The following is a 23,467-nucleotide window of genomic DNA, read 5'->3' on the forward strand; positions in this document are numbered from 1 at the left end:
TGAATAGCAAGGAGTTCCCAACCATACGAAAAAAAAGAAGATAAACATCATTTTAAATGCAAAACTATATTTGTCGAGACATTCCCACAACATATAATCCAACTATATTTTGAGGTTAGTCAATGCAGTTGCATTTTTCGATTCACATTATTTATTTTTTGAGGTTAGTTCAATGCAGTTGCATCCAGTTTCCGATTTCTCGTTAATTATTCTTTGCGGTTAGTTCAATACATTTGTATCCAATTCAATTTCCAATTTATTTTTTGTTAATTGTTCTTTGAGGTCAGTTCAATGCATTTGCATCCAGTTTCTGATTTCCTGTTAATTACTCTCTGAGATTAGTTTAATGCATTTGAATCCAGTTTCTGATTTCTCGTTTATTATTTGATAAGGTTGTATTTGCATCTAGGTTCCAATTTCCCGTTAATTATTGTTTGAGGTTAGTTCAATGAATTTGCATCCAGTTTCCGATTTCCCATTAATAATTTCTGGATGTTAGTTCAATGCATTTGCATCCAGTTTATTTTTTGAGATTAGTTCAGTACAGTTGCATCCGCTTTCCGATTTCCCGTTAATTATTCTTTAAGATTAGTTCCACACATTTGCATCATGTTTCCAATTTATAATTAATTTTTCTTTGAGGTTAGTTCAATGCAATTGCATTCAGTTTTCGATTTTTCGTTAATTTAATCTTTGAGGGTTAGTTCAATGCAGTTGCATCTAGTTTCCGATTTTCCGACAATTATTTTTTTATATTAGTTTGATGTATTTGCATCCAAGTTTTGATTTTTCGTTAATTATTCTTTGAGGTTAGTTTAATGCAATTGTATTCGATCATATTCCGATTTTCTATTAATTACTTTTTAAGATTAGTTTAATGCTTGCATTTGCATCCAGTTTCTAATTTCTCATTAAATATTATTTGAGGTTAGTACAATGCATTTGCATCCAATTTTCGATTCCCCGTTAATTGTTCTTTGACGTTAGTTTCATGTAGTATTATATATATATATATATATATATATATATATATATATATATATATATATATATATATATATTTTTAAATATTTGTCATTATTGGTTTGCCGTTATTTTATTCATTTTCTATTATATATTTTGTGATGTTATTTTTTGTATAATTTAATTTTCCACATGTAATTTGTTTTGGTTTGGTATATAAACCCAACGTCCACTTTAAATGAATCTCGTTATTCCGCCGAATTTATGTGTGTGTGTGTGTGTGTGTGTGTGTGTGTGTGTGTGTGTGTGTGTGTGTGTTTTATAAAATTGGAAATTACATTATAGTGTTTGAAAAATTATAAATTCATAAATTTAATTTGAATATGTCGTAATTATTGTGATCAGAATTGTGATTTTTAGAATCCTTAACTATGAATAAATGTCTAAATCCCACAGTGGATGACACATCAAATCGAAAAGATTTTATTAGGAGAATCGTTTTCGGTGGAAACTATTATTTTTAGCAATTTAGTTTTTTGTCTGATATTTTTTCATAATTAGGCAATTAGCTATATTGTTTAGGAAAAGTTGGAGACTCTATGAAACTCTAGATGTGATTGTTTTTTTTTTATAATTAGCTATAATGTTTAGGAAAAGTTAGAGACTCTGTGAAACTGTGGATGGGATTGTTTTCTTATTTATATCTTACTTTTTCGTAATTAGTAATTAGTAATATATTTTAGAAAAAACTGGAGTCTCTGTGAGTGCTCCAAAAAATAGATTGGTGAGGGTATAATTATAATATATATCAAAGGATAAAGATATGAACTGCCTTGAATGAGTGAGGAGAAGAAAGAGTTTCGATGGGAGAAAGAGATTTTGTGGTTTTCTTTGGGTCTCTTTTCACAATGTTTTAATTCCGTGGGTCTCTCTTAACTCATTTTTTTCTCCTATTTTTTCTTAATTAGTCATAACACGTGGACATTCTAGAAACGCTTCCTCAATTGAAGAGGTAGATCTATCTATATATATATATATATATATATATATATATATATATATATATATATATATATATATATATACTAGTTTTCAAACCCGTCCTACGAACGGGTACCATTATATTAAATTATTCTAAAAAATATTAGCAACTATGCATAGCTATGAGATATTAAAATTATTTTAATCACTCATTCAAATACATGTTATTTATTAGGTAGTAGTTAATCTTGTGGTATTTTTATTGCAAGGAGTGTGGAGCCTTCTGGCAGGTCAAGATGTTGTAGGTCTTGTGCATAATCTCTCAAATGGTCTGAATCCCCAGTCAAGCATTACTTTGACATCTAGTCATCTTGTTGGATTGAAAAGTTCACTTTGCCGAGTAATTGTATTGCTCTTTGGTGCTTGTCGGATCCATGGAAATCCTAATTAGAGAAAAAGGACTCAGAAAGAACCCTGGCTGCAGCTTGATGGAAGCAGAGGATGGGATTATACATGAATTATTTGCTATTGACTACGACTGCTGGAACCCCCATTAGGATTGTAAAGAACCTCAGAGTGTGTGAGGATTTCCACACTGTGATGTGTGGTGTGTCTCTGATTATAAGGAGAGAGATTGTTGAGGGATAACATGAGGTTTCACCATTTTCATGATGGATTATGCTCTTGTGGTAATTTGTGGCGATTTAGGAGAGTTTATATAATGGAGTTGCAAAACTGCTCCAATCATACTAAAAAAATCTAGACATCTAAGAATGTTGCTGATTGCCTAATTCTTTTGCACTCCCAATGGTCTGTTTTTTTTTAAAAGATCATCTGGTATTTGGCATTAGAATACTGAAGGAGGAACTCACTATCTCATTAATATTTGGAAGACACTGTCCAGTATTTACATTGTAGAATGTTCAGGGCATCCATTTATTGCAGTATGGAAATAGCTGATCACCTATTATTCTTCACTTGTTTTTTTATCGATATTTGTTAATTGTTAGCTTATTTTGCTAAATTCGTTTGTAATAATAGTAAGGGAGGATAGGTAATGATTACATTTACTCACTTCTTTTTGAAGGTCAGGAAACGAAACAATGCTATGATACGAATACCTACTCCAAAGGTGACAAACAACTTACATTTTTTTCGATATCGAGCACAATATAACTTGAAGCAGTCGAATTGGAAAAGCAAGCGTGCTAATATTATAAATTTAAACTAAAAACTAAAGGACTCAATAGTGACAAACTTTCATAAATAAGAAACGTTAAACCTCGGCCATTAAAAAAATACTATGTGATCGACATACTAAAATTTTGGTATTAAAGTACTAATCCTCATGGTTTTCTTTTCTTTATTATGGAACTCTCCATGCCCTTCATTCCTTTAATTTTTTCTTCGAGATAAAATATTTTATCTTTGTTGTGTTTATCATCAACCAAACAATTTAGCATAATATTTTTGAGGATGTCGAGTTGATTCTGTTTCTCTTCAACTTCTATTCTTTTCTTCATAAGTTCTTTGAAATTGAAGTCTTCAATTTCCATATCACGTTCATCCTTTATAAACTATATTGCGTTAAAAGCTGCTAAATCCTCTGCTTTTGCAACAGAATATGTTGGGCTTTCATCAATTTCTTTAACTATGACGTCTTCACTGTTAAAGAATAAGTCTTTTGGTAACTTTAATGTCACAGTGCTTTTGAATCATCCGCTCTCTAATTCTGTGTTGTAAACCGGATCTTGTTGAATGTTAAGTCTTTCTTCTAGAATTTCCTTTAGCATTGTTTTTTACATAAGCTATAATTTTCATACGCCATTATCTGCAATATACATAATAAAATGAAGTCAATAAATAATTGTAAATAATGGTGAAGAGGAAGAAAATAGGCTACCTGGTTTTTTGATATGTGTAGTTAAATTGTTTTTTTTAGGTTAATAGATTATGTTTTTATTAAGTGATTGGAAGTTCACTTTTCCTAGGTTTCTAGTTTTGTATATCTCTTAAATTTTGATATTTTGGAACAGCAAGCTTCTCCTTTTTTGCAGCCACCACTCTATTAGGAGCATGGATTATGACACATATCGGGTAATTTGAAATTTGGATTTTGAGTTTTATGGTATGGGCACATGCAAAACGTGTGAGGGGTAGTTGTTGCATTTTGAAAGGGCATAACACCAGACACACCACAATAGACGGTCAAACTTGGTAAATAAATCGTTAACTAACGATAGAGTTACCTAAAGCTAAGAAATGTAAAACTTTGGGTCCAACGTAAATACCCATATTTTATTTTAAATTAGATTTTTTTTTAATTAGGTAGAAACTATTGGGTTTAGAAACCTCTAATTATACTATTATTGTTGGGCATGGGCCCAACAAATTATAACATATGTTTTAAGCAGGTATTGTATCTCAAATTCAATTCAAATTTGAGTTGCTACCTCTTTTTCCCACGCAGCTTCCTTTCACACTAAATTGCTCTAATCTTCATGGTAAGATATGTATCTGATTATGTGGATGTGTTATGGAGATATTGAAATGTCTTACACCTAGGTACTCATGCTGATTCATAGCAATATATTGAGAGCTGGCAACGAACAAATGGTTTCTAAACTTCAGAGTTGAGGAAGTGCAAAATACGATACCAACTTATTGAAGTGGTCTGCATATAAGAGAGAATAAAGCAAACAGTCGAGGTAGGTATGGTCTTTTTTCTCATTTGTCTAAGAAACTTATTAAGGTGTGGTTTTGACTTCCTGTTGGATAGTTGAGTTGTTTTGAAGTTTTGTTGTTTTAGGGAATTCCATCGTAGATAGAAATTAAACTGTATCTTCCTGTTGGTAACTCTAATTTTGGACCAGTTAAAAACTCAGATTGACTATATAGACCTGTGGCATCTATTGATATCTTCGTGTTTTCACTGGTTAAACTAAATTTTTAACTTCCTGTGGATTTGTAACCTACTAATGTCATTAAATGTATGAAAATTTGTGTTGAAGTAGATTTTTTGTGCCAAATTAGTATACTTCTTGATCTTTCTTAGTTCTTGTTTCCCAAATTTTGGAATTGTTGCTATATCTGCTATGAGAATGCTTGGGGTTCGGTCAACTGGGCTATCACTTTCGCTTGAGAAAGGGTTGCCGTTAGGGAGTGTTTTGGGGTCAAGTGTGGCGAGTGCTGCTGCTGCTGCAGCTGTAGCTGTGGATGAGATTTTTTGTGGGAGAGTGGTTTGGGGTCGAGTGGGGCAAGTCTTTGCTTGCTTTGCACACATACCGTGAAATTTGGAATGAGATTTTTGGTTGGAGAGTGGTTTGGGGTCGAGTGTTGCGAGTCTTTGCTGCTGCAGCACTGTAGCTGTGAATGAGATTTTTGGTGGGAGGTTAACTGTTCTCGATCTTGTTCATCTTTGGGTTGGATTGGCGAAGGTTTCGGTTATCATGCGGGATAATGTTTGCATTTTTAATTCCATTATCTGTAAAACTGTCATGCTACCAATACATACATAAAACTGGCAATTATGTATCTATGATTGCAAAGACCGACTTAGGGGGTCATACATATGGGGGTGGGTAGGCTAACACGTGAGGAGCAAAATGTTTTGTTTCAGATGACCTTAGGTGGAGTCAAGCCAAAATAGGTTCTTAATGTCATCAAAAGAAAATTCTGAACGACTCTGTATATGTCCTAAAATAAATATTTCATTAAGTTATGATGAATTATAGATAATTCAAATTGAAAAAAACAAAAACATAAATTTGATGGATCTAACATTGTGCTAATCCTCATCCAATATATAATTCAACTTGAAAAACACTACGTTAATCCTCATCCAAATCTGATGAATTATTTAGGATGCTTAGGTAGTCCATATCCCAATTTGGTCCTCCTATAAGAAATGCTTCATTTATTGACTTCAAATAGGCATTTTATTTTCTCAAATTTTCAATATATTGATGAAGTTGTTTTTCTCTAGTATTTGCTTCATGTAGCTCTTCACGTTTAGAAATGACTTCTTTGTGGTTGACGTCTAAAACCTCAAATTTGTATACCTACTGTAGAAAGCGGATAGCGTTTCCTGCAGCTGCATTTTCTGAGTCCACTTTCTTAGTTTTATACGTCCCCGAAAATGATTGTCTTATAGGATAATTGGGATTTTTGAAGATTTCTCTCATTATCGGCAAATCTATTATGACATCTGCAGCGTATTGGTTGTTTTCAATCTTTGATATGTAAACTGGTTCTCCCTGAATTTTTTCCTTGATTAGAATTTCCCTCAACGCTGTCTTGAGTGAAATTTTGTGTTTGGTTTCATACTCCATGAGCTGCATTTTAAAAATTACATTAGTTTATATTATCTAGAAATATGCAGTCTCACCATTGTCAGGGCATATAGTAATTTGGTATTTTTAGAACATGCAAATTTTAGGTTTTGTTTTATTGATGGATCTTTTACTGTTTTGTAGGCTTTGTGGGAGGATACCAAATGTGTGTCAAAGTGGGCTATAGTGAATAGGTGCTAGTTCCCTGCGGAACTTTTCCTGAGTTTGAGATGGAAGGAAAAGATTTTTTTGTGGCCAGTAGGAGAGGAAGGAGAAATGTCATGGAAGATGGATATGGAGTTATAACTGATATTGTGGGAGAGTCTAAGCAGGTATATATATACCACTAAACTTGGTTCCAGCATTACATAATTTTGACATAAAAACATGCATTTTCTTATACTCTAGTTACATATATGTACTATACCGTACCTTATACACACACACCTTTCCCCCTTGAAATAAATTTTAAAGCATATGGATTATTTGAAAGTTGATATGTTCTCCTTAGGTCTGCTCTTATATTTCATATAATTTCATCAATAATTGTCGTGTTGAATTGATTGACTTAATAGCTTCAACTCGAGACTTGTCTCTCCCACAGTCCCACTGATTTCACAATATTGAGAATAATTATAAAGAAGAGGGGTAAGAGGGTTTTGAATTAAAAGAATAATAAAAAACAAACCGTTACAGGCTTATGCTAATATCTCATGTGTTTAAACTTTAATATTATTATTATTATCATAAAAGAGAAATCAACAAAATTATTAAATAAGATACTGGAAAAGAAATAGTTTACCTTATCCATTTTTGTTAACTCTTTCTGAAGCCTTGATTGAATATCTTCTATTGTATGCAATGAAAAAAAGAAAAAGAACTCAGTTATATATGTAAAACTAATGTAAATCAAACTAAAAGAAAAAACTGAAAGTTTACCTTTGTTTTTTGTTTTGTGTTAGGAGGATCGTGGTTTTTTATATATATATATATAGGTTTGTTTAGGTTTTCTTATGTCATTAGAAGTTTAGTATTAATAGGATTCTTATTAGGTAGGTTTGTTTAGGAAGTTAAGTATAATAGGATTGTTTTGGTAGAAGAAGTCCTTATGTAGGCCTGGGAATTGGACCGTATACTTCCTTGCTAGTCCAGGAGATTAAAACAAATCACATTGGTATCTTCCTTAGGCAGTGAAGTTTGGGTACAAAGTTGATAAACACTTTATGAAAGGTCCATGTAAGATAAGAAAAGAAAATAAAAGGAAAGAAGAAAGAATCCATGCGCAAATGCATAAACACAAAATGAGATCAGGCTATACACCATTCTTCTTCATATGCAACAGTTCTTTAAAATTTTAGACTACCAATCTAGGCTAACTTTTACTAAACCTGCTACTGATTCTTCATTGCATTCTTGAATATGTATTGTGTGTGTGTGTGTGTGGTGGGGGGTGGGGGATTTTGTTGACGTTGCTTGGGTTCGGTTGTAATCAACAATCTCTACTATAAAGAGGTTATAAATAAAAAATTGATTGAATATAAAATACAGCAGCATCATGAATCCAAACCCAAGATGCTTCTTGAAGTAGGATCATCCCATATCAAAAGCAGCACCCTCACACCTTCCTGCGACTTGGACTTCAGAAAATCCTCTATAGTGACATCTGATCCAGAAGCAACATCTCAAACTAATCAGACTTTGTGGTACACTGTCCAACCAGTAATATAAATCAAGCGCCGGGTTTGACTAATTGCATTGAATATGTCATACCCACATTTCCCGTACTCATAAGGCACCCCACCTTCGAGCTTCAAAGCTGGAAGGCAACCGTCAGGAACATGGGCATCTTGGTATAATGTTAGATTCCCTCCTTGCTTGAGGGAAGTATGTACCTAGAACTCCTGTGTAATTGGGACTGCACCCAACTCCATGATGGTAAGCAGTCAGTCTCTCAATTGGTATGTATTGAATAGATATCTTCAATACAGCTCCAGGGTTACATGGCTTCCTGTTTGACATATTAAGGATTAGAAAAGATCCTTCAATTTTGTTTCCTGATATTATATTTTCTACTGTGATTGCCACGACTCCAATAACTTGGGAACAATATTACTGTCCTTAACAACAAAATGCGCTTCTGCAGCATGATGCGCAACAGGACCACTAAAATGTTGTGTCCAAACTGGGTTATCGTTATTACTAATAACGTAAGTTCTGCTGACGACAACATTGGCCACTCAAACAGTGACATAGGGATCAATGTTTACCTTTGATACATGCCCTTCAATTTTGTTTGTAACATTCCCAAGCCGCTTCGCAAACATATTGGTTAAGGTCTTATGAAACATATCCATGTTGGGTAGGTTTTTCGGGTCATAGACCCAAATATCCAAATTCCCATGTAAGAGCATAACCTTTAAAGAGCCTTTAGACGATGGAACTGGCACAATCTGTAAAGACTGACCATGGCACAATCACAGAAATAATCTACAAAAGCCAAATATTAGAAGTGATCCATCAGCCAAGTTCGGAAGATATTTTATCTATCTGAGGTAACTGTGTGAATACATCTGGCTTTTGAAGTTTGTAATTACATTGATAAAACTTATTGGACTCTATTAATTTGGCCATAGACCATAGTAGTTGAAATTTTCATTACCCATCGAGCAATTTTGATGAAGTTGTCGGTTAGTACTTTATAGATTTTAAGAGAGAAAGAGAGAGAGACTCGATCAGTTATATATTCACCATTTTCATATGAAGGAACTTGTGTACTTTATACTTCCTTGGTAGTCCAGGAGATTAAAACAAATCACATTGGTATCTTCCTCAGGCAGTGAAGTTCGGGTACAAAGTTGATAAACACTTTATGAAAGGTCCGTATAAGATAATACATTCTTGTGATATACAAAAATATCTAAAGAAAAGAAAATAAAAGGAAAGAAGAAAGAGTCCATGCATCAGGCAAAATGAATATCTAGTACGTGCAAAAACAACACCGATACTCTAAAAGCACCAAGCTTATTATTAGATAGGCAGATACTCTAAGTTCTAATTATGACAAAAGTAGAAACTCCGTTCAAAATGCCTAAGTACTATTACTCCATAGTTCAGCTCTAACCCCTGCTCACATCCCAAGGAACTAATGCATATCCATAGATGAACCTTGATGTTCCCTCTGTGTAGATTGTAATCTCCTTAGGCAGTCTATTGAAAGCCAGAGTAATCATATTACTATAGTCTCAAACTATCAATGTGATGATTATGATAAGATAGCACCGATGAAGATATCAATACAAAGTGAGAAAACCTACGATTTTCTAACGACTTTGCATACGATGGAAACTGATGCAAATGTCTTTCCATCGAGATATTTGTTGTCGCCTTTGGTCATTTGCTTGATTCTTAGGTCTAACTCTTCGGAATCAGCTGTGAATGGCATATCTAATGCCTGAGAATCCTCAAAAAGATCTAAGGATGTTGGCTACATACTTTTACTGATGTATTTACTTGCTTCCTGCATTAAAAGTATAATAATCATAATAAGAAAGTCTCTCATAATTTGGTCCTAGGCGTAATCAACCATGATGCTTGCATCTAGTCAGGTTCTTTAATAACAACTCAGCCGATTGAACAGTTGATGTATGTCTTTAACTTACCTTGTTTCTTACTTCCATATATCCAGTATAAGATGTTTCTTAATATTAAGTTGTGATTTTTGCTGCCTTTTTTAGGTTTCTTGTTGATGAGGGTGGCGAAGGATATGCATTGCATCATACTTCCAAGATAAGTATGATGTCAAGCTGCGGTATGGTCATTGGCCAGCCCTTCAAGTGGGAAGTGATTCAAAGCCAGCATACTTTCCTATGGAGGTTCCTTTTTTTTACTAAAGTCCTTTATGTTTGGGATGCTTGCTCATTTATCAAGGTTCTTGAATTATTTTATTTCAATTCTAGGTTTGCAAGATTGTCGAGGGGCAGAGATATTCTAAAAAGTTACCACACTAAGTTTGATAACAATCAAACTTTTCATTGGTACTCATCTCTTCTTTTTGTTCCCTACATGTCATATACATGATTCTGTAATCTTATGTTTCCCAATTGCCTTGGTGCTTCTAATTCAGAAGTGTGTTTGGATGCAGATGGCTTTGCATAATGATTATAAAAATGACGTCTTCTCTAAAGAATTCGGGATTGAAGTGATTCCCCAATTGGTAGTAATTTAGAATGCAAGGGTGTTACCTGCACCAATGGTAATTATGCTCTAGGATATTCTTGTTATTTACTTCTGATTTATGCTGCTTAGGTAATATGTTATTATTTTTTTTTTTTTTTTTTTTTGGTTGAAGTACCATGATAATGGTGAGATGTCAGTTTGACCTCCTATGGGTCGATGGAATATGATTAACGCAGTTAAATGTCTATTATATATTTGATTTTTATGACTCTGGGCCGAGCTTTAGGTGTTGTCACAGTTGAACTATTTCGTTAATAGTTTATCACATTTTTCATGCTGCTCTAAATCTATGAGCTTTACATTTTCATCATCATTAACCATTGATAGTATTTAAAATTATCCTTAACTTTGTAGGGGAATTATTGTATATGATGATAATATCTGAGATGGTTAAAATAGCTCGTCTCCTTGGATGAGTATGAAGTATGAACCAACAGCCAGGCCAATATGTTTTCATCTTCTGATTTTATCCATTGTTAATTGGTTTGAGTGTAATAGCATGTGGGATACCACATGGTTTATCTTGATAAAAGCATTTAGTCTTTAGACTTATCACTAGAGTTAGTTACGGAGTAGAAGTTGTTATTCATGTATATCTTTTGTTGTAAACCAGTTTTATATATATAAAAACATGTCTCTTAGTATAACCTCAAGTTGAGGAAGACAACCCATTCTCTGAGTTTTCATATGGTATCGGAGCAACTTTAATATTTCATCTCTGTTATCAATTTTTTTTTTCTCTAGTTCTTAGTCATGGCAAATGGGGATGAAGTTTTAGTTGGTGTCGCCGACAATCAAGGAAGCAATGATGTGTTCTTCATTTATCATTCTGACAATCCTACGGCAGTTCTAGTATCTCTGCCACTCTCCGGCGATAACTATGGTACTTGGATTCGTGCAATAACCATGGCATTCCAGGCAAAAAATAAGCTTGGATTTGTGGATGGTACTATTCAGAAACCAACTGTTGCTACAGAGTTGCGTAAATGGGAACGATGCAATGATTTAGTAAGTAGTTGGATTCTTAATTCAGTTTCTTCTGACATTTGGACTAGCATCCTCTATGCAGATTCAGCTAATGACATTTGGGCAGATCTGCGAGAACGTTATTCTCAGTCTAATGCACCGAAAAAGTTTCATCTAAAGCAATCACAATTTGCACTGAAGCAAGAGGATTTGTCGGTTTCTGCATATTTTACCAAGTTGAAATCGATATGGGATGAGTTAAACTCGATTGCAATTATAGTGCCTTGTACTTGTGGACATGGTCAAGCTTTCTCTGAGATTCTCCAACAAGATAGGGGCATGGAGTTTCTACAGGGCTTACATGATCGTTTTGCACCGATTTGTAGTCAAATACTACTGACTCATCCATTTCCTCCTGTTACTAAATTATACTCTCTGGTTAGCCAAGAAGAGAAGCAACAGGAAATCAATTCCTTGGCAAATCCATTTGTCGAAGCCGCTGCTCTCCATGTTAACAAGTCTGAAGGAAGGCCTAATTATTCTCGAAATGGAAATTTCAATTGCTTCAATCCTTCTAATCGACGTAATAATCGTCCACGTCCCCATTGCGATCACTGTGGTCAGGATGGACACCTTTAGGCCACTTGCTATAAGCTACATGGTTATCCACCCAAACAACCAAAACCTACTCCATTGGCAATAGCAAATACAGCTACACAATCCGAAGGTACTGCATAATCTAGTGCACATTCATTCACTCAGGACCAATACACAAAGCTTCTAGCACTTCTCTCTTCATCAGGTACCGATGCAAATGTTTTCACCACAAATCTTGCAGGTATAACATTAACCATACCCCCTTTCTCTTCATGGATTATTGATACAGGGGCTTCCCATCACATGTGCTCTTCATTAAATTTATTTTCCTCTTATATGAATGCACCTCTAAATACTTCAGTACAACTGCCTGATGGTACACATGCAATTGTCACTCATATTGGGACAGTCCTAATCTCATCTGATCTTTAGTTGGATAATGTATTCCATGTACCTTCTTTCAAGTTCAATCTCCTTTCTATTAGTCAACTTACTCGATCTCTTCGATGTTCAGTCACATTTACACCTGATAATTGTTTTTTTCAGGACCCGTCAACGAAGAGGAGGATTGGACAGGGTGAATATCATGATGGACTCTATTTCTTGAAAACACCTTCAGCATTGGTAGCTTCTAGTTCTTCGAGTTCTGATTTATGGCATTCGCGGTTAGGCCATCCGTCGCATCAACGTCTTCGTTTTTTATCTCAACAATTTCCTTATGTTCAATGTTCTAATAAAAATGTCTGTGATGTTTGTCCACAAGCGAAACAGTCTCGTTTACCTTTTCCTTTGAGTAATATCAGTACTAACCGCCCTTTTCAATTGATTCACTGTGATATATGGGGTGCATTCTCCCATCTTCTCTATCCGGAGCACGATATTTTCTTACGATAGTAGATGATTTTACACGTTCAACTTGGACTTACCTCATGCATGTAAAATCAGAAACATCAAAATTTCTTAAATTTTTTTTTGCCATGGTGGAAAAACAATTTCAGTTCAAAATTCATGAAGTTTCTTCTGGGAATGGTAAAGTCTATATTCCCCAAATTCAACAATTTTGTTCCAATAATGGAACCGAATTTCTCTTAAATGAAATGCAATCTTTTTTTAATACACATGGGGTTCTTCACCAACGTAGTTGCGTAGGGACTCCTCAACAAAATGGAGTAGTCGAACGCAAACATCGTCACCTACTTGAAGTTGCCAGGGCATTGCGATTTCAAGCCCATATACCAATCATTTTTTGGGGTGAATGTATTCTTGTTGCCACCTTTCTAATCAATAAAATGCCTACTCCAATCCTTTCTAATAAATCTCCACAGGAAGTTTTGTTTGGATCTCATCCTAATTACTCTAATCTTTGAGTTTTTGGGTGTCTTTGTTTTGCTAGAAATTCCAATATCAGGCACAAATTTGATGCTCGTGCTAAACCAGGTATTTTCATTGGATACCCAAATGGTCAAAAGGGTTACCGTGTTTATGATATGGAAAACAAATGTATTTACACTTCTCGTGATGTTGTTTTCCATGAACATATTTTCCCGTATAGAGATAAATCTCATTCACCAGTTCCACACAACGTGGCTATTAGACCACTTGAGGATGGTCCAAATTTTAACTACACCCCCACTCAACTTCCTGATCCTTCTAGTCCACTAATGAATGGTGCACCACTCAACACCCCCACTCAACTTCCTAATTCTCCTAGTCCACTAATGAATGGTGAACCACTCATTATTTCTCCAGAACTAGTCCAAACCACAGCTATTAATACTTCACCATCTCTTCCATCCCCTATGCCAACTCCGTCTCCGCCTCCGCCTCCACCTCCATTACCACCACCACAAGCTACTCAACAGGTTATTCAAAGTCATCATCCTTCCATATGTCTCAAAGATCATTATTGTGCGGTTGCCACTCATGATTGTTCACCTTGTTCAACTGACTCGACGAAGACAGGTACCTCATATCCCTTAGCTAACTATATTTCTTATTCGAAATTTTCACCTACACATCGAGCTTTTCTTTCTAGTATATCATCAGCAGTGGAACCTAAATCTTTTTCAGAGGCCATGAGATCGCCTCAATGGCGTGATGCAATGGCCAAAGAGATTGCAGCCCTTGAACAGAATCACACTTAGTCCCTTGTCCCTTTTCCATCTCATAAAGTTCCTATCGGATGTAGATGGGTATTTAAAATCAAGTTTCGATCTGATGGGTCTATTGAGCGCTTTAAGGTGCGTTTAGTTGCAAAGGGGTATACACAAGTTGAAGGAGTTGATTTTCATGATACTTTTGCACTTGTTGCTAAGCTTGTAACTGTACGAGCTTTGCTTTCTATTGCCTCTATCAAGGGCTGGCCTCTCCATCAGTTGGATGTTAATAATGCCTTCTTGCAAGGGAATCTCAACGAAGAAGTCTATATGCAATTGCCACCTGGTTTTTCTAGACAGAGGGAGCAATTAGTATGCAAATTAAATAAGTCTATCTATGGCTTAAAGCAAGCCTCTCGCCAATGGTTTGCTCGTTTTTCGTATGCAATTTTTCAACAAGGCTTTACATAGTCTCAAGCAGATTATTCTCTATTTTTTAAGAAGTCTTCTACTTCTTCTGTTTTTGTTCTCGTCTATGTCGATGATATAATAATTACAGGTGATGATGTTATTGCTATTCAGAAACTCAAGAAATTCCTAGAGCACGAGTTTTCGATTAAAGATCTTGGTCGACTTCAATACTTTCTCGGCATTGAGGTCTCACGTTCCCAACAGGGTATACTTTTATGTCAAAGGAAATGTCATTGATATTTTGAAAGATTCTGGACTCACAGGAGCTCGGATTTTTGCCTTTCCCATGGAACAAAAGCTTCGTCTCAGTTCTACAGATGGGACAATACTTCCTAATCCAACCACATACCGCCGTCTCATTGGGCGACTTATATACCTTACGGTTACGAGGCCAGATATTGTCTATGTGGTGAATACTCTCAGTCAATTTATGTCAGCTCCTCGCTCTTCTCATATGGATGCTGCTATTCGGGTACTTCACTATCTCAAAGGTTCAATTGGTAGAGGCATATTGTTACCCTCAGCTAGTAATCTTCATCTTACTGGTTTTTGTGATTCTGACTGGGCTGGATGTCCCATGACTCGTCGTTCCACAACTGGGTATTGTACGTTTCTTGGTTCTAGTCTTCTTTCTTGGAAAACCAAAAAGCAGCATACAATCTCTAGATCATCAGCTGAAGCTGAATATCGTGCATTAGCTAGCTTGGTTTGTAAGTTGCAATGGTTGAAATATCTTCTTCAAGATCTCGGCATTCCACACTCAGCTCCCATATCAGTTTATTGTGATAATAAAGCTACTCTTCACATTGCCGAAAATCCTGTTTTTCACGAACGCTCTAAGCATATAGAGTTGGACTGCTACTTTGTTCGCGAAAAAATTCAGGCCAAGCTCATTGCACCTCATTACATCTCTTCGTCGAATCAACTTGCTGACATCTTCACCAAGCCACTTGGTTCGGCTTCCTTTCATCGCCTAGTTCACAAGTTGGGCATTCTAGATATTCATGCTCCAACTTGAGAGGGAGTAATAACATGTGGGATACCACATGGTTTATCTTGATAAAAGCATTTAGTCTTTAGACTTATCACTAGAGTTAGTTATGGAGTAGAAGTTGTTATTCATGTATATCTTTTGCTATAAACCTGTTTTATATAAATAAAAACATGCCTCTTAGTCTACCTCAAGTTGAGGAAGACAACCCATTCTCTGAGTTTTCATAGAGTGTTTGACTAAATGACTTAATTCCTCTATGCTACCCATGGTTGGGAAGAGATAGTAGAGAATACATGAAAATTGTGGTGGTCAACATGTGGAAAAGCAAGTGTTTGTGTGACATTGTGTTCATACTAACAATTGCATGCTTGATATCGCTTTTGTTAGATAGATATTGCTTTTCATTGCTTGCTTTACATAGCTAAAAATTCGAAAAAATAAAATAAAAAATAATTGAAGTTGGTGTTTTTGGTTTGTTGAATCATTCTTTTAGCCCCTTTAGTGTATGTACTCTTTTGTATCATGTTTGATATTTTAAATTTTACAAAGATAAGATCCCTTTAACTGATAAGTATTTCAGAAAAAGCTGGTTTTACACGATTTCACTCTCTGAATGGATGGGTTTCGGACGTGTATCCTGGGAATGAGAAAAAGAAGATGTTTTCTTCACTTTGCTAAGTTGGAAAGAAAAGGGTTAAAGGATAAACATTGGCAGCAGTATGGGGTGAAAGGAGTTACCGTTTTAATAGGTAACTTGCATGTTTTGTTAAAGCTGATAGTGTCCATTTGGATGTGTTGGCTTCTTTTGTGCAACGATTTAGATCCAACCCCCATACATCCACACAATGGATCTTGTCCATTGGTTTGGTTGGTATCTTCCAGAAAGCTACAGCCCAATGTGTACATCACATACTTCCTCAACTTTACAAATAATTAAATAAAATATCAGTTCAAATCAAACAAATGTTTTTTTTTTTATCAATAGTCCCAATTAAAGAAATAAAGAGCAAAGTTTCACTATTAATTTATAAGTAAAAATAAGCACCTTATCCCAACATTTTTTAGCTTTCTTTCAACTTCTAATGTTTTGCAACACACTATCTTCATGGCGTAGCTTCTTGAACTTGTACTCGCACTTAGAAAGAGTAAAAAACATTAGGGGAAGAATTTGACCTTAATATTTGAAATTAAATGATGAAAAATGGTGACAGTCGTTGAAGTTTATCAATATGAGGCCTACTGAGCATAGATGATGTCAAACTAAAAAGCAATCATCTAGCATAGATTGAATCTAAACGATGAAGATTGAACCAAAACAGAAATGAGGCTCCATGACAAAAAAAAAAAAGTTAAGTGCTAGAGGAGGCCTTATGATGGCAGAGCCAAAGAGGTTGGGGGCTAAAGAAATGAGAGTATGTCCATCGAATCAACACTTGAAACAATTGATTTTAACAAGATCACTCAAATTAAACAGTAAGAAAACGACAAATGTAGGTTAAAAAAAGGAGAGCAAGTTAAAGTGGGGGGAATAACTTACTTGCATCAAAAAGTAAAAGAAAATGGTAAAACTTATGGCATAGAGACCACCAAGATCAGCGAGGAAGCTCAATTGCATTAACAAACAATAAATCGATATCGATTACTCGTGAAGACTATGAAGCTTGAGCATGAATAAATAGTATCCCCTAGACTGCATCCTCCAAATTTAAATAGTATATATTCTAGAGAGAGAGAGATTAAAATGTCTGAAGATTTATATCTAGTACAGAAAGAAACCGACAAAGAACCGCCATAAAATAACTCATGCAAAAAGAATGCCAGGGAGGATAGCCAATAAACCGATCCAACTTTCCTAATCAAAGTAACTTATGACATGTGAAATCAATTATTTTATAATAAAATAAAGATATTGATTATATAATAATATGGTTGTTTCTCATAATGCATTTAATGTACTAAATTACTTTGTGTCTTCTAGTTGCATAGCTGATCATGATGCTAAAGATCTGGTAGATGACAGAACACATGTAAACGACATGAAAATAAAGTAATAAAATATGGGCACCATCCCTGTATAAGTGTTCACCATCCAAGAAAAGCAATGGTACAAATTAAGACGGATATACTAACAGATACCAAATAAAGCAGATACTGGCAACACGGCAAATCTTCTTACCTGGCCCCAAAATGTTTTGTGTGTCAATCTCAATAATGTAGGAAGAGAGAAAATTGACAACCAATGTGGTATTGATTAATCCATCTTGGGATCTTTGAAGTGAGGCTTGGAGCTCACTTGTGCCAAGAAAAGATGAACCCGGAATAAATTCATGGAAAAGAGGTTGGATAAGCCTTAAATCATGCAAGTTGAATGGTGAAGAGTCATTCAACAGTAATAAAGGATTTTTTTCCAAGTTAAACTTATGAGTCGCAATAGTATTAAAACAAACAACCACATAAACGTAAAGGTCTACCCATTCCATCACATAAGTTGAACTTACATAATTTGTGTTTCTTATTGCCATTGGCTAATGGTGTTTTCTGCCTTCTCAATTGATGTTCTTCTCCATGACGCTTCCTGGTCCAAAATTTGAACTTGATATATTTTATTTAAGCAATCTGCACCCAACACCTTTGAAGTCATCAACTAAATTCATTGCAATATCTTGCTGGGTGATTATCCATTAGGCATCAGGGTACCTGATTATTCAAAGCAACATAATAGGTTGAACACCTTTGTCCATGGCCAAAAAAATAACTCATGTAAATGTTTATATTTACATGGATTCAGTCCCATAAGCGGTTCTACTTACACAGATAATCAAAGCATAACTTTTCTAAAAATAATCTCAATAAGAACTTAGAGACAAACTTCAAATATTGAAAATTATCATCTGGGGAACATCATTCAGTCTATTGACTCAGTTCCAATCATTCAGTCTATTGACTCAGTTCCAAGTGCATCTTATAATAAGCACAGAGACATGTTTGGCTATAGCGCTCACGTTTGCTAAAGATCTTGTAGTGTCAAATCTAGCTAAACTTCTTCGGATACTTGCAGAGTGAGTTAGGATAGCCTATTTTATGCAAAAGTTCCGGTCGACATATTGTTACAAAAGAAAACCTATGTCTAGTTAAAATGTGTTACAATTCCTACTTCAAGTCATGTATATAGTGAAGTTCATTACCTGGGAACCTTATATTCAGGGTAAAGTTCTGCAAGTTTAGCTACAAAGCCACTCCAGTGATTTATGACTTTGACACACATGTGCCTTCCTGACACCGATAAATTTTCATATAGCAGAATTTGAGCAAAGGGCCATATCTTTGACATGAACAGGTCCTATGTAAAAATGCCCATACTCTTCAGTGGAACATGTACCATAAAGTAGTGATAAAAAACTAAACAATAATACCAAATACGATAGGCGGCATTAATTCAATACTCTCAAGTTTTGAAGGGCGCCTACTTCTTAACTCAGGATTCCATTGAACATATTACTACTCATATCTGGGTATTGTAGCCTTTGTAAATGGAACAATTGAGTAGGAATTGGGTATTGTATCATTTGCTGGGAGTTCACTTTGTATAGAATTGGAGGAGATGTCAAGCTTCGTCAAGGTTGTTATACGAAACAATGGCGCTAACACTGCTGAGTTTACAACAACCTTTGGAGCCAGTGAAGTAACAAATGAGTAAATATCAAGAGCAACAACATTTCTTGAAGGTGAGCGGGGTTGCAGGTGACCAAGTCCCATTGACAACAATCTAAACTTGAATTCCATGACTCTATTCCACCAAAAACTGTCTCTAATGATGGGTTGCTATTGGTTCCATTGATGAGTTTTTCGTCTGTTTATGTTGTAACAATGAATTACTGAAAATGGGAACTTCAGATACACTCCATGTTTAGCCATAGTCCTCTACTCTTTGTTTCTGCCTTTCAGGTAACCTAATTCGTTTCAATTACCTCAAAGGATTACAAAAAAAAAATGCTTGGAAGGATTACAAAGTTGTATGAGTTTTGCTCAGCGACAATTAATGTCCCTTGTTTAATAAGAAATTGGCTAACCAATTAGTAAATACCATGCAATCAAGAAGACGGCAAAATCATTTGCATTGTAGACCACAACCTTAAATACTAAGGCAAACACCTATCTCTACACTATATTGACTGTCAAATGCTACCTGATGTTAATATAATCTTACTTATAAGGACTTGTACTATCACCAAGATGACTCCATCATAATAGGTGTTTATGTGAAGCATAATTTCATACTTATTAGATCTTTAATGTATGCATTCTTCATTAAACAGGGTGAGTGTTCAATTCTATGAGTCACCATTGACTCGACCTGAGAGAATACATCCTTAATTACAATTGTTTATAACATGCAAGAACAATATGGATAAGACGCACTGAGTGTAGGTTGCACCTCTTCACCTCTAGTGAACTGAAGTTTCCAGCGAGGGCAATAAATAAGATGATGATCTACTCCACTCTCCTCGTTTGTAGATGGGACACCATACGTAATTTTTGCCCATCTGCCACAGGTTGGATGACATTTTCAGTAACCAAGTAAAAAATATCGAGTCAAGCCATTATGTCGTAAAAACACGTAGTTCTTCATCCAGCGTTCTCAATATCTAGCCTGTAGTTTTTTTCGTAAAAATACAAAGTGAGTTTAGGTCATCAACACTCTATGGTCAAAATACTCACTGCTCAAGATACTCTGGTATCAGTTTTATCATGCGACTTACTTAATTGGTGACACCGTGATACCTGGCGTTGATTTGCGATGTTCAATTGGCAAGCTATCTTCAGTATGTGTATCTTAGACATAGGCATAGTCGCGCGCACACACACACACACACTCTGTAGTGCATGTACAAATTCAGAATTGGGAGCATGGTTAACTTTCTCACTGGCGTCATGTTCTAGGCATGTGGCACCACTAATATGTATATAAACCACGAAGTGGTTTTCCTTTTATCAGGACCCTTGGTTTTGTCCTTCCACATGTACACACTGTGATCCATCTTTTTTAAGACCTCTTATATGGACACTTAAGTTTCGTTTTCTTTCTTTCCTTATCGTCGTCATTATTGTCATCATAAGTGTTATTTATATTATTGTTGCATATGCTGTTTTATTACACTTTGGTTTCCCAACACTTTTTATATTATATTATGTGACTATTACTTAAACAGGGATAGCAGTTTTCGTATAGCATCCAAGTGAACTGCAGCTTCAGCCATGGGGCATCGCTTTGTGTGGTATATGTATTATCGTGGAATCGGCTTGAGACCTCACTTCCGGTTGAGCGGAAATGGGCTCTTGGACTTGAGTTAATTTTTATGTTATATTTCTTATCCTTGCATGAAAAACATATACTGTTTCTTGGATCTGCTTTAGGATATATAACGGAGTAGGTGCGAATTCTAAATTCTTTGCTCGAAAATCTACACTACCACCACTTGTCATTGAAATATTGTAACGCAATAACACAAAGCACCAGATGATACTTGCAGATGTATTTCACTGGAGAAAAATCTGGACTTATTACTGATCCAAGTAATCATGTTGGTCACCTCAATTTATTTGCATGTCACTATATGTCTTATTATACATACTCTAACAAACTTAAGAGCACTGACAGAAATGTAGTTCTCAATATCTAGCCTGTAGTTTTTTTGCATATGCATATTATTATTTATTGAGATGTTTTGTCCGACATTGTAACTGTTAAGACACGCATAATTTTTATCGTTTAGAAACTGATGTTGAGGACATTGCATAATTGTACTATTCTATGCAATGTAGTTCAAACAATAAGAGTTGTGAATACAAGAAAAGAACTTAGAAGAAGTAGTGGTTACAGAAGATCTGAATTAATCTGTTCCGAAAGGTAAGTCTAACATCACAATTCTAAATTCTTCTTTTCTGCTTGTTTTTTCTAAACGATCTCCCCGGACCGTAAACCCACTAAAATTAAAAACTAACAATAAAATCCTTGTTCAGTTCAATAGAATCACTTTTGAATAATTTTGGTAAAGTATAACCCATTAATTAGTGGGTAGTGATTTACCAAAATTTAATTTCTTTAACAGAGATTTCTCAGAGGAGAAGACTTTAATAACAATGCAATGGGAACACTAACCTGATTTCCAGTGAATCATCAATGAAACAATATAGGAAAGTTGAAGTTAAATACCAACTTTTTTTTTGGTCAAGAGGGAAACACTAACCTGCAAACCAAAATTTAATTTCTTTAACAGAGATTTCTCAGAGGAGAAGACTTTAATAACAATGCAATGGGAACACTAACCTGATTTCCAGTGAATCATCAATGAAACAATATAGGAAAGTTGAAGTTAAATACCAACTTTTTTTTTGGTCAAGAGGGAAACACTAACCTACAAAACAAATAAAATGGGTAAGTGAAAGCAATATGTTATTGATGCGTATTATGAAGAAAAATCAAACAAAAAATGCTTCAGAACTAGAAAAATTAGAATTAGAGGAAGATAATGAACGAACTTACCAGAAAGGTGATCCCTCAGGGTGCCATTTGGTAGAAATTCATAGACCAACATCTGTTTATACCCAATAAGAACACAAAAAATATAAATCTTCTCCAACAAATTTCATTACTCGATAAAATAAACCATGCAACAACCTAGTAGGGTTTATTGTTGAACCTAAGGAGATGAAGTGCGTATCTAATAATTCAACAATGGCAAGGAAGCACATAAAGGCTTGGTAATGCAGGAAAAATAGATAAAGTACCTGTTCATCTTCTTCATCACAATATCCAATCAAAGAGACCATGTTCCGGTGATGTACTCCTAATAGTAACTCAATTTCTGATGATTCTCTTCTTCTTCTCCAAATACATCTTACTCTGAAAAATTCATTTTTTTTCTTCTTGAGGGAATGGGGGGAGAGAAAGAGGCAGAAGCCATGTTGGCAGCGTAGATTGTTTTTTTCACAGACTATAGAGAGTTGGAGACCCAGTGATTGAGATTTGAGAATAAAGGGTTTCGTCTTTTCATGAATTTGGAATTGTTAATTTTCCTGTTTTAACGCTTACTTTATGTAATTAGTTTTGGCCACGTGGACACTCTAACAACGCTTCCTCAATTGAGTAGGGGAGAGCTATATATATATATATATATAAAGACTACTTAGATCACGTTGATTTTCATTGAAATACAGTTGCACACTGATTTTGTCTATCTAGAGGGGACAATTTTGGTTTCAACAATGGTCCAAAGTCCAAACAAGATCTATCTCTCTATCTGTATAAAATATTCTTTTTTAGTAAAATCAGTCAAATCCATTTAATTAGGATCTAAATTGGCATTTTAAAGTTTCATAAGTTCGTAAAAATACCTAAATACTCTCCAAATTAGCATCCTCCATAGTCCATACTCCATACTTATGGTCGCCACGTCACCAAAACCACAAAAAAAAAAATAGATCGACTATATTCAATGGCGGAGCTAGGAAATTGAGTGAGAGTGAGCCACCCAGACAACTGGGAAAAAAAATACGAATTAAGTTTAACTAATATTTCAAACTCGATTACAAAACACGTATAAAATATATGAACATCAAAAATCATATAAAACAATTGCAATAAGTGTATTAGAAGAAAGTATTAGAAAAAAAAAATCAAAAAAGAAAAAATACAGTGATTTAGAAAATTTACTTGAAACTTACTACGCGTCCACAAGAAAGTTTGTATTATAGTGTTAACTATTGAGTAGAGTGATTATTTAAGTATGAAGAAGGTTTGTTTTTTTTTTTTTTTGAAAAAAAAATAGTGA

At 34.9% G+C, this 23,467-nt stretch overlaps 1 protein-coding gene and 2 long non-coding RNA genes across 4 annotated transcripts; 1 reads left to right on the forward strand and 2 right to left on the reverse strand.

Annotated features, from left to right (window-relative positions):
- Nucleotides 1-11,264: 11,264 nt before the first annotated feature.
- LOC147515034 (uncharacterized) lies at nt 11,265-12,116 on the forward strand. The gene has a single exon (XM_086592774.1). It carries the CDS (start codon nt 11,265-11,267, stop codon nt 12,114-12,116), a length of 852 nt encoding a protein of 283 aa, XP_086448900.1.
- Nucleotides 12,117-16,138: 4,022 nt separating this feature from the next.
- Nucleotides 16,139-17,248, reverse strand: LOC147515035 (uncharacterized). Of its 2 annotated transcripts, XR_015213351.1 has the most exons (4): nt 17,173-17,248; nt 16,681-16,770; nt 16,374-16,556; nt 16,139-16,272 (listed from the first exon to the last, which is right to left on the reverse strand). It is a non-coding gene; the product is annotated as an uncharacterized LOC147515035 (long non-coding RNA). The 2 variants fall into 2 exon arrangements; XR_015213350.1 differs by having other exon boundaries at nt 16,248-16,556.
- A 4,713-nt stretch (nt 17,249-21,961) lies between these two features.
- On the reverse strand, nt 21,962-22,871 carry LOC147515036 (uncharacterized). Its single transcript, XR_015213352.1, has 3 exons — nt 22,425-22,871; nt 22,180-22,231; nt 21,962-22,051 (listed from the first exon to the last, which is right to left on the reverse strand). It is a non-coding gene; the product is annotated as an uncharacterized LOC147515036 (long non-coding RNA).
- Nucleotides 22,872-23,467: the final 596 nt, after the last annotated feature.

This window comes from Coptis chinensis, chromosome 2 (assembly GCF_015680905.1).
Source record: "Coptis chinensis isolate HL-2020 chromosome 2, ASM1568090v1, whole genome shotgun sequence".
Classification (NCBI taxonomy): Eukaryota; Viridiplantae; Streptophyta; class Magnoliopsida; order Ranunculales; family Ranunculaceae; genus Coptis; species Coptis chinensis.

Bases quoted from the DNA above. Each gene is read 5' to 3' on its own strand.
- LOC147515034 (XM_086592774.1), top strand. From the start codon at position 11,265: ATGGCAAATGGGGATGAAGTTTTAGTTGGTGTCGCCGACAATCAAGGA.